Source organism: Montipora capricornis, chromosome 11, assembly GCF_036669925.1.
Source record: "Montipora capricornis isolate CH-2021 chromosome 11, ASM3666992v2, whole genome shotgun sequence".
Classification (NCBI taxonomy): Eukaryota; Metazoa; Cnidaria; class Anthozoa; order Scleractinia; family Acroporidae; genus Montipora; species Montipora capricornis.
This window is the reverse complement of record NC_090893.1, coordinates 14614901-14630161: the sequence shown is the minus strand read 5'-3', so window position 1 is coordinate 14630161 and position 15261 is coordinate 14614901. Positions and strand designations below refer to the sequence as shown.

At 40.4% G+C, this 15261-nt stretch overlaps 2 protein-coding genes across 2 annotated transcripts in view; both read right to left on the bottom strand.

Annotated features, from left to right (window-relative positions):
• Nucleotides 1–3677, bottom strand: part of LOC138024939 (methyltransferase-like protein 27) — a 5086-nt gene extending 1409 nt beyond the window's left edge. Inside the window, exons 1-4 of the mRNA XM_068872138.1 lie at nt 3514–3677; nt 1955–2078; nt 1070–1448; nt 1–298 (exon numbers count right to left, since the gene is read on the bottom strand). The exon at nt 1–298 is cut by the window's left edge and continues 1409 nt beyond it. Coding sequence (XP_068728239.1) covers nt 99–298; nt 1070–1448; nt 1955–2059 — 684 coding nt within the window. The 5' untranslated portion in view covers nt 2060–2078; nt 3514–3677 and the 3' untranslated portion in view covers nt 1–98. The remainder of the gene's footprint in view (nt 299–1069; nt 1449–1954; nt 2079–3513) is intronic.
• A 1833-nt stretch (nt 3678–5510) lies between these two features.
• On the bottom strand, nt 5511–14398 carry LOC138023786 (acetylcholine receptor subunit alpha-like). The gene is made up of 6 exons (XM_068870857.1): nt 14135–14398; nt 11514–11659; nt 9197–9241; nt 8342–8451; nt 7835–8079; nt 5511–6540 (listed from the first exon to the last, which is right to left on the bottom strand). The coding sequence occupies exons 1-6, from the start codon at nt 14190–14192 to the stop codon at nt 5822–5824; spliced, it is 1323 nt and encodes a 440-aa protein (XP_068726958.1). The 5' UTR covers nt 14193–14398; the 3' UTR covers nt 5511–5821.
• Between the last annotated feature and the right edge of the window lie 863 nt (nt 14399–15261).

The following is a 15261-nucleotide window of genomic DNA, read 5'->3' as shown; positions in this document are numbered from 1 at the left end:
TTTCCGATAAAAAGTATAAATTTTCCACTTAAAACTATCATAAGCAGTAACCCCTATCGATGCTCGTAACGTGGCCCAGCTTTCACATAACTACAGTTTCAGCTATTTTTTACAACTTTGTAAGTTATCAAGTAACAATCCCTGTGTTTTTCTTCGTGTGGATTAGAGTACAGCTCGCGTCGTTCTCTCTTCACAAGGCTCCATATCCCAGCTTTCTCCATCTCTTCAAACTTGGTGCTGTAACCAAGTTCCACTGGATCAAAGGAGTCGGCACGGATCGTGAAAATAAACAGACCTCCTAAAAGGTTAAAAAACAAGTCAGATTTATAAACCAATAACGACTCGGGTATGCTTGGGAAAAACCCTAGTTTGCTTCAAAAGAATCGAAGTTATGACCTTCCGATTTCCACTACTTGGTCGGTATTACGGCACGCACATATATTTGCGGTACACTGCATAACAACGAAGTGAAATCACCAAATTTGAATTTATGACGACGTGAACTTTTTATTGTCTATTTATACCCTGAAACCTCTAGCACCAATGTATTTTTAGGATACTTCGCCCACATTGTACCACGAGATAAATCGAGATGAAATAATCGCAAAAGTTATATTTTGAGGTGACGTTTTCGTTGAAGCCTCCGTCGTAGTTCCGTATTAGACTCCCCAGGAGATATCTGCCTCAACATCTTCACCTTTAAGACCCTCCCAGGGGGCTCCTTGTTCCCTTCAAATATTTGCTGGTGTTCCCTTGTTCCCCAAATTACATTGAAACTTGTTCCCAGCCTTTTTATCCCTAAATTTGTTTTAAATTGTTTTTGTTTTTGTTCCCTAAAATATTTTGACGCTGTTCCTCTGTTCCCCATTTGAAATTAGCCATGTTTCCTTGTTCCACAAAACCCCTGGGAGAGCCTGACCTTTTTAGGGAATCAGAAATTGTGGAGCCTGGATCTTTTCCTCTTTCATTCCACACGTATTTTAACTTACTTACTTGTATCTTTATTGAAATCAATTTCCCTAGCAGTAACACTCTAACTTTAGAAAACGAAGTTCGTTTTACGACTGACCTGGTCTTAGGTGCCGCACACACTCATACAGTGCCTCAGGCTTGGCCTGTCCATAGACAATTGTTCCCGCGCACAACGTGACGTCATATTCACCAGTCTTAATATCTTCAATGCGGTCCTTAGACAAAGGAGCGCAGATTAGCCGCTTGTAGACATTCTTTGGTGCTGCCAAATCAAGCATGTTCTGAGAAATATCCAACCCATCGATGTTTCTATAACCAAGATCAACCAACATTTCACCAATAATCCCAGTGCCTGCGCCAGCATCGAGGATCCTCATTTCTTTACTCGCAGCAGGAAAGACGTCTTTTGACTTCAAGGCTTCGTGGAAAGCGTCCATGCACAGGACGTGTCCCTTGTAACCATTATAATTTGTATCCTGACAAAACACATCAGCATAGTAATTAAATTTATAAGTTGAGATATGAGTTTTGGATTGGGTGCAGCAAGGTTGGAGGGGGTGCCCTGAGGGAGGTGCTTAGAGGTGACCATGACAACAAGATCTGAGCCCCCTAACAGTGCTACCATAACCGTGAGAGACACAGTAGAAAGCACCATACCTAACTAACTGGTCTTACCTATATTCATACTCACGTCTGACCTCGGTTGTTAAAAATTTGTATAAGGCTATCCACCAGTGGATAAATAGAGGATATTACATGGCTGCGCGTGGATACCAATTTTCGTATCCTCAAGCGGCCATGACCATAACAATGATAATAATAAACATCATCATCATCATCATCACCAAAATTTGGTTTTATCCACTGGTTTGATAAAACCAAACTTTCACGTTTTACTTCACACCTACACAGCACCACAGTTACTTCAGAAATGGACCACTTCATTCATTCCCCATAGTAATCAACCCCATTGCATGCATACCTCCTCATAAGTTGCAGCCCACTTGTCGTAAGTTTTCCTAGCATCATCTTCATTTGATTCAGGACTTAGTTCTGCTATTCCTAAGATTTTTTGGACACTTGCCATGATAACAACCCCTTGAAAGCTGCACGAAACAAGTACAAATATTATTTTAACAATTTTTTCATGAGCCCATATTGGATCATCATCTTGTCCTTTTCCCTCTGAGGGAATAGGGCCTGTATTGGATACAAGATCATAAAAAGGATCTACGAGGCACGTAGTGCTGAGTTGGCTATTACCAATTTGATATCCAACAAGGGCGAATGGAATAATTGCCTTATTAAATTCTCAACCATCGGTTTTGCTAAATTTTATTTAAGTTTGAGAAACGACCGGAAAGTGATGTGACTTTGGGGTGCCAAAAATTTAATGCTGAGCGACATTTGCCACGTTCATTTCCATATAGGGTCAAACGCAGGTATAATTGCTGGTAACCGAGATCCAGTGAACCAATGAGAAAGCTAGATTGCATTATGCAAGGTTGAGAATTTAATAATCCACAATATTGTGCAGAAAGTTATTGTACACTTGGTTATTGCACAGTAGCAAGAGAAAATTTTCGCTTTATTTTCTCTAGACAGTAGAGCGCCAGTTTGACTTATTTAGACTACTTGACTACCTTTTTGCCCAGCACGCACAAATCTGTCATACGTTCTCCGTTGTTTACAAATTTAGATCAAAAAAGTTGAATAATAAATATAAAATACATTTCAAATAGCGCTGAAAAACAGTATTTAAGTCTAAGAACCCATTTTAAAACCGTTAGCTTTCAATAACTGTGTGATTCGCATGTTGACTCACTTATATAAAATTGGCTCGCGTGGCTCACCATGATGGCTCGCGTGACTAGCAGACATGACTCACATGTACACATGGTTCACACATTGTCGTCATTCATTTCTACTAGTGCTTTGTAGTTTGACTCGTCCTAGCGAGCTCCTCGTAAAAATAGTCCGCGATACTACACACCAAAACATCTAATAAGATATATTTGTAGCGGCATCGTTTGAGTAACGAGGCATATATAAACAATACATGTTCAATTCATACATATGCAAATGATTAATCTGTAGCTGAATTGAATCGTCCATTTGGCATTGAAATTTAGTTGGCGAAGACATTTGTCGCTGCTTCAAGTCTTTGAAGATGTTCACCCTTTACGTAATGTATAAATGCACTCCCATACTCCACACAGGGAAAGGGGAAGCTAAAGGGGAAGCTAAAGTGTCTATTTAATTCTCGAAACGCTTAAATTCGGTTAACTTTTAATCCGAAATAAAAGACTTATAGTCAACAATCACGCGTAACGTTTCTGTTTCACTTTTTCGATTTCATTCGATTCCCACGCCTTAACTCCCATGTTTCAATTTATTCACACCAATTCTCGCCTGAATTCTGCAGGTTTAAAGCACAGGTCACATTCCACAGGTAACTCGTTCATACAAAGTCATTAAATGTTACCGTTTATCATTCTTCTTAGTCGAGGACGGGCAGCAAAAGAAACAATCCCAACTTACCTAGGATAAGAGACGAAACTCCAGAGCGGTGTAAGGAATCCAAAGATTGCAACTTAATACATGTAAGATGGAAGGGTTAAGATTGCAAGAATCGTCGAATGTAAAATTGAGCTTGCGAAATACCTTGCGAAAGGCAACGGGTCAGTTGCGGTTGCGTGACCATGGGACCCACCTCCCACGCAGACACCCTAAGGCTTCGTCACGCGTTCGTCCCAAGCGTGAAGAAGCCGCGAGAGGCTACCAAGGAACGAGACTGTACAAAATAAACTGCAACGATGTCCTCGTCAAAATTATTCTAATTCTTGGTTACCTATCACCCACGAATTCAGTGGCTGTGTATGTTTGTTTGTTATTGTTCAGTTAACGTAGGAAAGCAACAGAAAATTACTAATGTGACGTCAACGACGCCATGATGGGGAAGAAAACAAAAGATCTCTCATTAGCTTCTTTTGTTTGTCCACCAGGCCTCAGTCGTTCAAAAGGTGGATAATGCTATCCACCGGATAAATCACTATCCATTGGGTAGCGCAATTGATTTCGCTATTATATATCCACTGGATAGTGATTTATCTAGCGGATAGCGTTATCCACCTTTTGAACAACTGAGGCCTGGACAACTGGCACCAGAAGTCGCACATTTTTCTCTATTGTTATTGGCGTCCCAGAGGTTGGTTGTAAACATTCTAAAGGCCACGTTTGATATCTCAATATTCACAATAAAATGGCTACGAGGATTTATGGTTAAATTTGAATATTGTTTTGTTTAGAAATCTCCCTTGAGAATTGATATTGATCATCGAGCCTATTATTGGTTTGCACCCACGTGAAATGGCGGTCATGTTAGAAGGGAATACAATAGCAATTTATTTTCGCATAATTTGCATAATGATACAGTTTAGTTCCCATCATGGCCGCCGTGACGTCAGCTTTGCACTTTATGTAAGTATTCATATTGCTGATATTCGATGCTACTGTTCGTGCTGACACAGTGCAACCTGCAAAATCGTTGTTAGTGCCGGGGTAACCTAAGATTGATGGGTTACCCGAGCTTTAAAGAGCCTCTTGAACAAGCTTTCCTTTACAAATGAAAAGAAGAGATTATTCACAGACGTCAAAACTCCATCGCGGATCGAGGAAGAAGTCGACAAAGGGGCACTGTTAATTGCTTTATTACATGTGAAAACAGTTAAGTCTCTCTGCTACTTGTTTTTCTCTATTAATTAAGACTGGTTTTCACTTGTGAAGTGGGCCCAAGCACACACGACTTTGACATCACGTAAATGACAAATTGCAACAACTGCAGTAATGAGTGAAGGAATGCAAAACCAAGGTAATTCTCTTATTTCTTTCGACACTCAATAGGCTATTTCCGAGTTCGTGGCTGCCTCCTCTTCTTTTTGTTATGGTAATTAGTTTTACTTTACACATGAATGAAAACTAATTTTCATAAGAAAAACTTCGCACTTAGACTCGCTTTGAAGCCGGGAGGCAGACATGAACTCGGAATTGGCCTATTGAAAACCACTCTAACTAGTTTCCAGTTTCCATACGTTTTTCTAATTTTTTTATGAGGTTACTTCTGATGATGAATGTTGACACATTCGAAACGTTTAGTGTTCTTCTTTTTTTTTTCTTTTTTTTTTTGTAATAATGACATTATTCATGTTTGTCACCGCTGTTTGCGTGTTATTTCGTTTAAAGGCGAGGTGTCCAAACAACTTAAATTTCCACGAAATATTACATGTAAGTAAGTAAGTAAGTAAGTAAGAAAATTTTTGTCATTTGTCCTCGAAAAAGAAACCAATGATCGTCTGCGAATGTAAAAAGTAAAACCCAGCCGTAAGCTATTTCCACCGTCCTCGCGATCTCATACACACCCCAAGATTAAAAAAATTACTTATTTTTCCCTATGGTTGAATTTTACACTACTGAGGACGGCAGGATGGGTAAAGACGCATTAAATTTTCTTCGAGTAAAAAAAAAACCTAAGCAAACTCTTTCTTTTCAGATTTTAATTTTTGCAACAGGGAGTAAAGGGAAGTGACAGTTTTTTTTATTTCCCTGTTTAGGGATAGCAGTTAATTCATTTTCATATTCTCGCAATCAAATTAAATAGCAATAAAATAGACGTAGAAGCGATGAAATCTTTTCAGATGTGAGTTTTACCTCGTGGTATATTCGATGGCATGCTTGTTTTCAAACCGTGAGAACACGAAGAAGCGATTCTTACCAACCATGTTTTTTTCTTAAATTAAATAGTTCTTGAGTTATTTCTGGAATCGTTCGAGACTAGCAAGCATTTCTGTGATTAAAGGCGCAAATAAGTTATGATATAAGTAAGGACTGACACCAGAAAGAAGATCACGAAAAAAATGTGATCTAACTTGACTGACACTTTCTGCCATGTTATTTCTTCCCCTTTTTCCTCCCAGCCAGAAGGCGTGGTTTTTCTTTGCGCTGTTTGTTCGGATAGTTCAATTGCGTTCATGGACGCGCGCGATTTGATAACCGGGGGGGTGGGTTGAACATCTACGTTACTGGTGTGAATCCGCTGAACAGCTTTCCCTTTCTTACAGCGGCAAAAGGTGAAGAAAAGATTTTGCACCGATTCAGGGGGAGTTCCCTCCATAAAGAACACCTTCAGCACAAAAATATTAGCAAACAGCACCAAAGATATGATGATCATTGTGGCTTGCAAGCCGATTCCAAGCATCGGAACTCCGTCGGAAGTTTCCGGAAGAAACGACGGGATCAGGAGCAAAAACACGATCATCGCAAGTAGGATGGTAGTGACAAATCCTACCCTTTCTCCACTCTCCACGGGTATAAAAAAGCTTGTTAGTGCAAGTATCATGAGTAAGCAACTCGGTAATGTAAGGTAGAACAAGTGATACAGAGGCTTTCTCGTCATATAAAGAGTGTAAACAACTTCGCTGAATTCGAATGGACAGCAGTCACCGTGGTCCGTAAGGTCGATTTTAGAGTCAATCTGATTTATATCCCAGTCACCACTTGAAACAAAACGATCTAAAGGAAGAAAGATCAGAGTAATCAGAGCAATTGTTAGGAAATCAACTCAGCAGAGATTGCCGGGCTTTTCATTGGCCCTAAGATCATGGACTTTAACTTCACATGTAACTGAGAGAATGGGCGAAAGCAGGAGCCCATCTTCCATACAGCGTCTGTGAAAAGGCGTTTTCACAAGTAGGTTTATATTTAGACTAGCCCTTACCGCGAATTAGGTCAAAAAACAAAGGCAGTTCCGGTTCGGTGACCCTATGACGTCAGCTTAATTTCTTGTAATTGGTCATCGGGCTCCTGTGGGAGTCTCATTCGCGGGAAATTCAATCTAAAAATAAATCGGTCTGTGAAAACCCCGTTACACGAACACAGTAGAGTTGTAGGCTCCGGGTCATGGGTTCCTGGCGAAAGAGTGTCATGCCGACTGACTGATTGACTGGCATTTGTCTGACCGAATGGGAGCCTGACTTGCTTACGGACTGAGTGTTGTGATTGTAAACGAGGATTCATTGGATTCATTGTACTTCCGGTTTGTGTTGGCCCATGATGCCTTGCACGTTAAGATATTCTTTGCTTTTTGCCGCCATTTTCAAGTTTTAATACGTGTACGATTAAAACGTTTTCACATTCTAGCGGTCTCTTGTAAAGGATTCATATTGCACTGACTGACTGACCAGTTGACTTACTCCCTGTTGGCAAGAGGTCTCTTTTCTTCTTGCGTTGAACGGGAAAAAAGACCTCTGCTATGGGTCAAGACTCGCTTTGATCCAACCACCGTCCACGACCTTGGAGGGCACTCTTCAAACCGCATGCCCCACGGTATGTTTGCTGACTGTGACTTGAGCTCGCTGTGTGTCCAGCGCATTCTTTTACAGTAATTCCGCTGTTGTTAAGTGAGCCCACACAAACATGAAGCATCACGTGAGGATTCGGTCGCTAAGTAACTACCGCGCATGCTTAACACAGTGAGTCTCGACCTATGGCAGAGGTCGCTTTTTACTGTACTCGTCAGCAAAGCGAACGCAAAAGCAAAAGAAAAGTGACCTCTGCCTGCAGGGAAAGTGACTTACTGAACTATTGACAGACCGACAGACCAACCAACAGACAAACCGGCGCACGTAATGACTGACTAAAATTACTTGAATTACCGGAGAATCAACTGAGAGAGTGATTGACTGATTAACTTCAACTGACAGCTAGTGGATACTTTCTCTGTCATTTCACTAAATCAAAATCTCCCAATCAAAAAGACTATTGTTCGACAACATTCACAAAATTAACGAGAAATTCATATACTTACTAGTGAACTCTCCCCCTCCCTTTGTATCCTTAAACAATTTGATTTTCATTTTGTCGATTCCGTAAGAAAATGATCCAAAACCAAGTTCACAAGACTGAGAATCCAAAGGCCATTCATTAATCACCAAATCACAATTTGCTTTAAAAGTAGCTGGTCCACTCCACACACAATTCCCCTCGTGGTCGACCGACACTTCAGTGACAAATTTAGTTCTTCCACCCGCCAGAGTGACGCCCTCGTCACCACTGAAACACAAACAAAACTTTAGTGTTAGAGACTGGCTGCATGTTTATCCGAGAGCTGTAAGAAATTGTATTCACTCAAAACAAGATAGGATGATGGGCCTCTTCCAAGGCTGTCTTGTTCAAAAGTTTTCTCCATTTTTGACTGTGGATTGGATCAGAAACCTGCCAGGGCGGTATAATTCTAGCTGGCCAACAAAACAATGCTATTCGTCTAATAACAGTATCGAAGAAAAATCACAAAAAGCAGTTTTCAAGCACTCACTTGTTGAAAAGAGATATGTCTGGAACCCAGACCTCTTCCGGAAGAAACCGCACTCGAGTCATTCCTCCGAAATCCTGCGCTTTCCATTGAAGAAATTCGTTCTTCCATAGCTAGAACGCCAGAAAGAACCACTTATTATTTATACTAATTACAAATGTTAATGGTAAAACTATATTAATTTTCAGATGCGTTTACCTTTCCAAGAAGTCGAGGTTGGCCTGTTGGGATAAATTACCTAAGTTGAAACTGAACTTTGTAATGCATAGTAATACCATTCAAGTATAGGTGAGCCTTGTACAGATCTGGGCCTGTAGAGTATTTCACTGACGTGATCAGAAACTTTGTCAGTTCCGCCGTGACGTCACGTAAAAACACTCTATTGGCGACTTCTTGGGAAATTGAATACTTTCAAGTTGTCGCACTCAAACCCTTTAATTAATTTCTTTTCAGCTGTTTGTATAGAAGCATTAAGTATCAAAAGCGTCATGATTAAGACTGAACCGTTTGAGATTTTATTTTTGAGTCACAAAATGAAAGTTGATATCATTTCCACATCTGTTGACGATGACCAATGGCGCTCATCCTCGAACCAGACCTACTTGATAACAACGTTCGTTCGGCTTCAAATTTATGCTCTAATCGCGCATGCGCGAGCGCTTTCGTCAGCGCTGTACATGCTGACCGAAACAATTGCGGTTTGGGGAAACGAGCAAAAAGGTTCTCTGATGCTCAAATGTGACATTTCTAACGTATTTGTGCTTTCTACAAATTCCTGAAGACGCATTTTATACAGGTGAAAAAACAACAACACATTAAGTGTCACAATAAAAAAGATAAATCGTAACTTAAGCTCACCTGAATCACCCAGGTATCCAAAACAACGGTTTGTTCTTTATTATCCTGTTGAAACAACGGTTATTTTGTTTAGCTTCGTTTCCTGTCGAGCACCTTTCAATTGAATATTTAGACAGTGTTGAATTTCGCCATTGCCTTAACTGCAAAATTCTAGGCTCAGTGATTGGCTTAGCAATGTCACCCACCCTCTCAGACAATCAATCAGAGGCAAAGGCGTTTTCCGGCGCTCTGCGTCTGCGCAAGCCGCAAAGAGTTGCTTTCACCGTTATGATTGGTTTATCATTTTTCTATCTGCGGGTATTGCGTTTGGCCAAAACTTTGCAATGGTTTTGTTTGGCTTTTTCTTCTTCCATCTGTTGTGAATGCATACTGCGAAACGTGACGCGACGGCACTGGATGTTTTTAATTTAAAAGCTAAGGAGGTTGTTGTGCCATTTTCATGTATTCACCATTCTTACCGTAAGGTAAATAACCTTAAGATATTGTTTTATTAGGGAGCTTATCCAACAACAGCCACAGAAAGCCATTCCGGAATACAAGTTCATGTTTGCCAGACTCCAGAATCGCATGAATTCATCATTCCAACTTGGTCTCGCGCAAGGATATGTAAGCCAAAGAAACACAAGACTGATTTGAGTAATCATTGTGCTTGCGTCTTTCGCGAGAATCAGGTTTAAGGTCGCGTCCACACGTATTTTTGAATCCGGAACTTTTTCTTTCCGGATTAAAAAATATTTCCATCCACACGTAGCGTATTAAAAATGGAATAGGCCATTTCCGAGTTCATGGCTGCCTCCTCTTCAAAGCGAGTCTAAGTGCGAAGTTTTTGTGATGGTAATTAGTGCTACTTTACATATGAATGAAAAGTAATTTTCATAAGAAAAACTTCGCACTTAGACTCTCTTTGAAAAGGAGGCAGCCATGAACTCGGAAATGGCCTATTTGCCCGTCCACACATATAAACGTATATCCGGATGCACTCTAGTGCTCAGGACTTCTCAAGGAAACAGAGGTATCATAGCTTGCGCCATGAAGCCTTCAGCAGCCATCTTGAGAATTGATTTCACGGTAAGGAGTTGGGCTCGATCTTGTTAACAAATGTTAAGTCATCGAGATAAAAATAATATCTGGATTTGGCGTCCACACGGTTTCGGATTCATATCGGATAAAAAAATGTCCACTCTGGAGAGCGTATTCAAAATGTTCCAGATTCGCCAGCGAATTCGCCGGATACGTGAGGACGGAAGGCGTATCCGGAAAGAAAAAGTTGCGGATTTAGAAATATTCGGATACGTGTGGACGGGGCCTAGGAAGCCAAAACAGTAGTTTAGCTTGATCTGCACGTTCAACTTGTGCAGCACGCTTCAAATTAAATACACTTGATGCATGCAGCATGCATGCATTCATGCATACTTCCCATGCGTCTGATATTTGTGGACATTTTCATTTTCTTTCGAACAAATTACTCGAAATTCAGGTTATTCGCCGGACATGACTAGAAAACCGTGAACTAAAATTTAAAAGGAAACACACCAATGGGAGGAATGGGAGACCCCACTGTTTATAAACAATTCAACCACAGAGCAAAAGAACCTTTGTTTCGACAGCAAATCAATCTATGGTTGACACATTAGCTTAATGACAATAGTTGACGTAACTGTGAGTATTGCTATAGCCATGAAGACAAGACCCGGGTTGTTCGAAGCATGGCTAGCGCTAAAGAGGTTTCAAGCAACCGTCCTCTGCAGACTGGAGTGTAATAGGAGCTCACGGCTCACAATTAACTTGTTCCCATATGGTTTCCTGGCCAATCGGAGCAATCGCTCGGTCATTAGCCTGCAAACGCATACGTATTTCCGGGCGTCATTTGCCGCGGTAATTACGTCTGCGGGCTACTACGTGGTTAGTGCACTCGACTCCGGATCGAGTAGACTGGGTTCGGGTCCTGGTCGGGGACATTGTGTTGTGTTGTTCTTGGGCAAGATACTTTGCTCTCACGGTGCCTCTCTCCACCCAGGTGTATAAATGGGTACCGGCGGGTTTAATACTAGGGGTAACCCTGCGATGGACTAGCATCCCATCCAAGGGGGAGTTGAAATACTCCTAGTCGCTTCATGCTACAGTAACCGGAGGTAAGGGCCGGCCTGATGGGGCCTTCTAGGCTCGTAGCAGACTTTACCTTACTTAAGCAGGCTACTCGGTCATGGGTTCACTTTACCGTTAAACCTGGAATTTTTCTCGGCTTCCGGGTCAAGACTGAAAAGATCAAATTGCTTGCTTCAGATTATAGTTCTAGAAAAAATTAAAATGTACTCACAACTTTCACTAATCTGCTTATTTTCATGCCAAATGAAACGTCTAAGGAACCATTGCGTAAAATTGGTAAAACTGTCTTGTCATGATCCACCAACAGCGAAGCTCTGATCTGATGTTCAAAGGATCTCTTTGAGTTCCCTAAAACACCTGAAACACAGAAAACCGGCAATAAATATAACGATGAAGACCAATGCTAGGTTAAAGAGGAAATGTCATTTCCGTCATCATGTACAGCATTACTCCAAAAGACCAGGGCCCGGTTCCTCGAAAGCCGATTAACTTAATCCAGGATTAGCGTAAACTTTTGTTTCACGTTTTCAACTTTTTGGTGAAAGTTTCTTTTGCTTCTTTTTGTTTTTCATGATTGACGTCCTCTCATGTAAAGTTCTGCCAAAAATCTGCGTTGAACAGCATTTGGGAGAAGAGAAATAAACTGCTTGGTTAATTTTTAATCTTAGATTAGCGTTAATCGGCTTTCGAGGAACCGGGCCCAGAGTGCTGTAGGATATAAGCCGTGAGTTTACCAGGGTTAGGGCGTGTGGTTAAAGATGGAACAGAGATCGAGTCCGGGAAAACGGGCCTCAACACTTACTTCAACATCGGTTCGATTTTGTTGAACAGCGATGTTAAAACCGTTTGCCCTCCCCACCCTCCCCCCTTTCAACCGCTTTGGAACCTTGAATCGAAGTTGAATCGATGTGTTGCGTACCCCAGCAGTCAACATCTTTCAACATCGTTCAACAAAATCGACCGGAAGTTGCAGCAAATGTAGAAGCCATTTGCACGGACTTTAATTTTGCAATGGAATAAAGCGTACTGTCGCGGGCCTGTGGCCTGTTTCTCAAAAGTCCCGAAAATTTTCGGGCCTATTTCGGGTGCCACAATTCCCTTTATATCTTCGAAACGCCGAGGTTCTAAGCCACTAAACTTCGCAATCCTCTTAGTTTTTCTTACATTAAAAACATGTTAAAGGATCAGCTTTTCAAACTAAGCAGATTGCAGTTTGACAACTGGCTTCTCGGGCTCTAAAAGTTCTCGGGACTTTCGATAAACAGACACAGACCCCTGAAAAACGATCGACAACGACTCCCTGGTGCGGTCAGAGTAGAACTATTGGGCATACCAGTAATTTTTTTTACCCTTCAGTAATATTATTACTTTAAAAATAGAGGAACCGTAGCAAGGGTAAAACATATTAAAAATTATAAAAACGTTCACAATTAGTTTTTTTGACACATATCTTTTCCCGTTTTTATATTCTTTTTATAGTCTCACCTATTTTTGTATAAAGTGTAGTTGTCATTTTTTCCATTCATTTCCATTGAAGGCTGTAGCCTGACAGGCGAAAGCTCGAAAGTTTTAACTGTATATAGCCAGTGAACGTTTTTATAATTTTTAAATGTTATTACTGTTATTAAAGAAATGAACTACGGATATCAGATTTCCAGCATTTTCATTGGCTCGCCGGACACAGGCTATCTGTTCATATACCTGCTGTACCTAATATGGTCAAGGAACGCTTCAGCAATAATTGAAGCGAGCTGAAAACATTTTTGCCATTTTGTGCCATATAAAATCAACATGGGAGAGTTGTTGATTCTGAATTTTTTAATAAAACAATTAGTCTACTCGGGCTTGTGGATGTAAAATGATCCCGCGCGCCCTTGTAGAATAAATATTGTTAAATATACAACTGATTCCCCGGCGGCAGCATAGCCCATGTTACTAACTTGAAGCTCTGAAAAGGCTTTCAGATAAATCTTTGCGTTTTTCTTTTAATTTAAGAAAAATGTTGAATATTTATTAATTTGTACCGTTTGAAATAACAAATTATAAACAGCGTGATATCGAAAGAAAGACATGCTGGCTTGGCAGCGTTTTCCGCTTTTCATGATGGCTAAATACAACGTAAGGTACGTCAAGATATTCACTCTCGTCTAGTATAAAAACGTTTGACCTTTGAGGAAAACTTTTAAAAGTCAGCCGTTTTTATTTGTTTCCTGAAAGCAAGAAATATGTTTTTCTCTGTCATATTACAATAAATATATTATTCGACTGATTATTGTGCACTTATATCAAAAAATAAGCCCACGTTATCTAAGACATTTGCAGCTAGGGTGAATTTCGGCTAAGTATAATATCTTTGGAAGCGCGGTTGCACCATTCAATCCGATCGGATTTAACGATTGTTTCTATTCGGGCATGGGGTGTTTCATTTGAGGCGTACTGGTAAATACAATTCGTCAACTGACAAAGACCATTTTTGAGATTACATTTACAATGATAAAGTTTTTAGCGCGTTTTTAAACTTAAATTCTCCCGAAATGAGTAAACAGTTTGTGGCATACTGAGAGCTCAAAACACTTGCGCTGAAACGGTTTACATAGCTTTAATTAAGGGTTGCTACGCGAGACAGAGTCGTCGTAAAGCAAAATTAAACAACTCAGTCTCTTCGGCAGAACTAGTCATTATTAAAATTCGCCCCTTCATTTATCAGCCCCAAATCACGGGCTCAGTACCGTTTTTAGAAACCATAATCAGTCAGATGTATAACTTAACTGCAGCTTTAAGAGCGCATTCGAGAAACGATACTCTGTTTTACTCACGTATTACATTTCTTACCTTGATTGTATATTATTAATCCTTGTATATACAGAAAGATAGCAGCGACAATGTACATCTTGTGAAAGAGAAGATTCCTTGCATGCACTTTGAAGACTGTGCTCTCGATCGATCATACGCAGACTGAAAACTGCCTTTTAATGACAAATTAAAGTTTGCATTGATGTTTACCCAAGAGATATAATTATTGTGCAAATTAATTCTTCTGTTTTTACAATCAAATTGACGTCAATTTGTTCACAGAGCCCACCCTTCGTTTCACAACAGCGATATTGGTTACGTGGGCCGAAATTTTGTTCACGTAAAGGGCACAACACCATATGAAAACAAACAAGCTAACCGGCGAAACCGGTGAATTCCTCGAAAAAATAAATTAAAGCACGGAGTGACTTGAAACACCTTAACAAAACACAAAAATGCGTTACTGTGGTGCCACGAGTTGTGAGAAAGTAATTGATCGAATATATCGGCTAACTGACTGCTTAAGTGATTGATGGGAAATAAAAGAATCCAAGCAGAACATTGCTAAATACGTGAAACGTTATTGAGTTCGTTGCCAAGGCAAACTTGATTCCTCAAGTTCCATTTCAAAAAATCTTGATTCACACGGAATTTATGATTTAGGTCATGCTGAGGGATATTTCGTGGACATTGCACTGCATGCTACGTGATTTCAGGCATTTCAAGGCTTGAGCGCCAGTTTGCCGGCAGAAAAAAAAATGAAATTTCCGTGATATCGTGCACTCAGTCCTGACCACAGTGACGTAGAGAAATCAAGCTTGAAAACGTGCCACTTTTCTTCTTCGAATTAACACTTACAAATATGCAGTAAACTAAAGCTCAGGCTTCTCATTAGAACATCCTACGTCCGATTCTTAAAGCCTTCTTAAATTTGGCGGAAAACAGACACTCAAATTCTACCCGGCCTCGATACCTGCCAATATAAAAAAAAAATGTATCTACTATGCTTCCCGTTAGAGAATATTTAACGTTGTTGGGTTATTAACAACATTTGGGCACCAGTTGCATTGATGAATTTATCAGTATCATGATATAGGGCAAACCTCAAGTGCTTCTGGGTAGTTTTTGTTTCGAGTGAATCTCGGATAAGACTGAAACAAGAACCG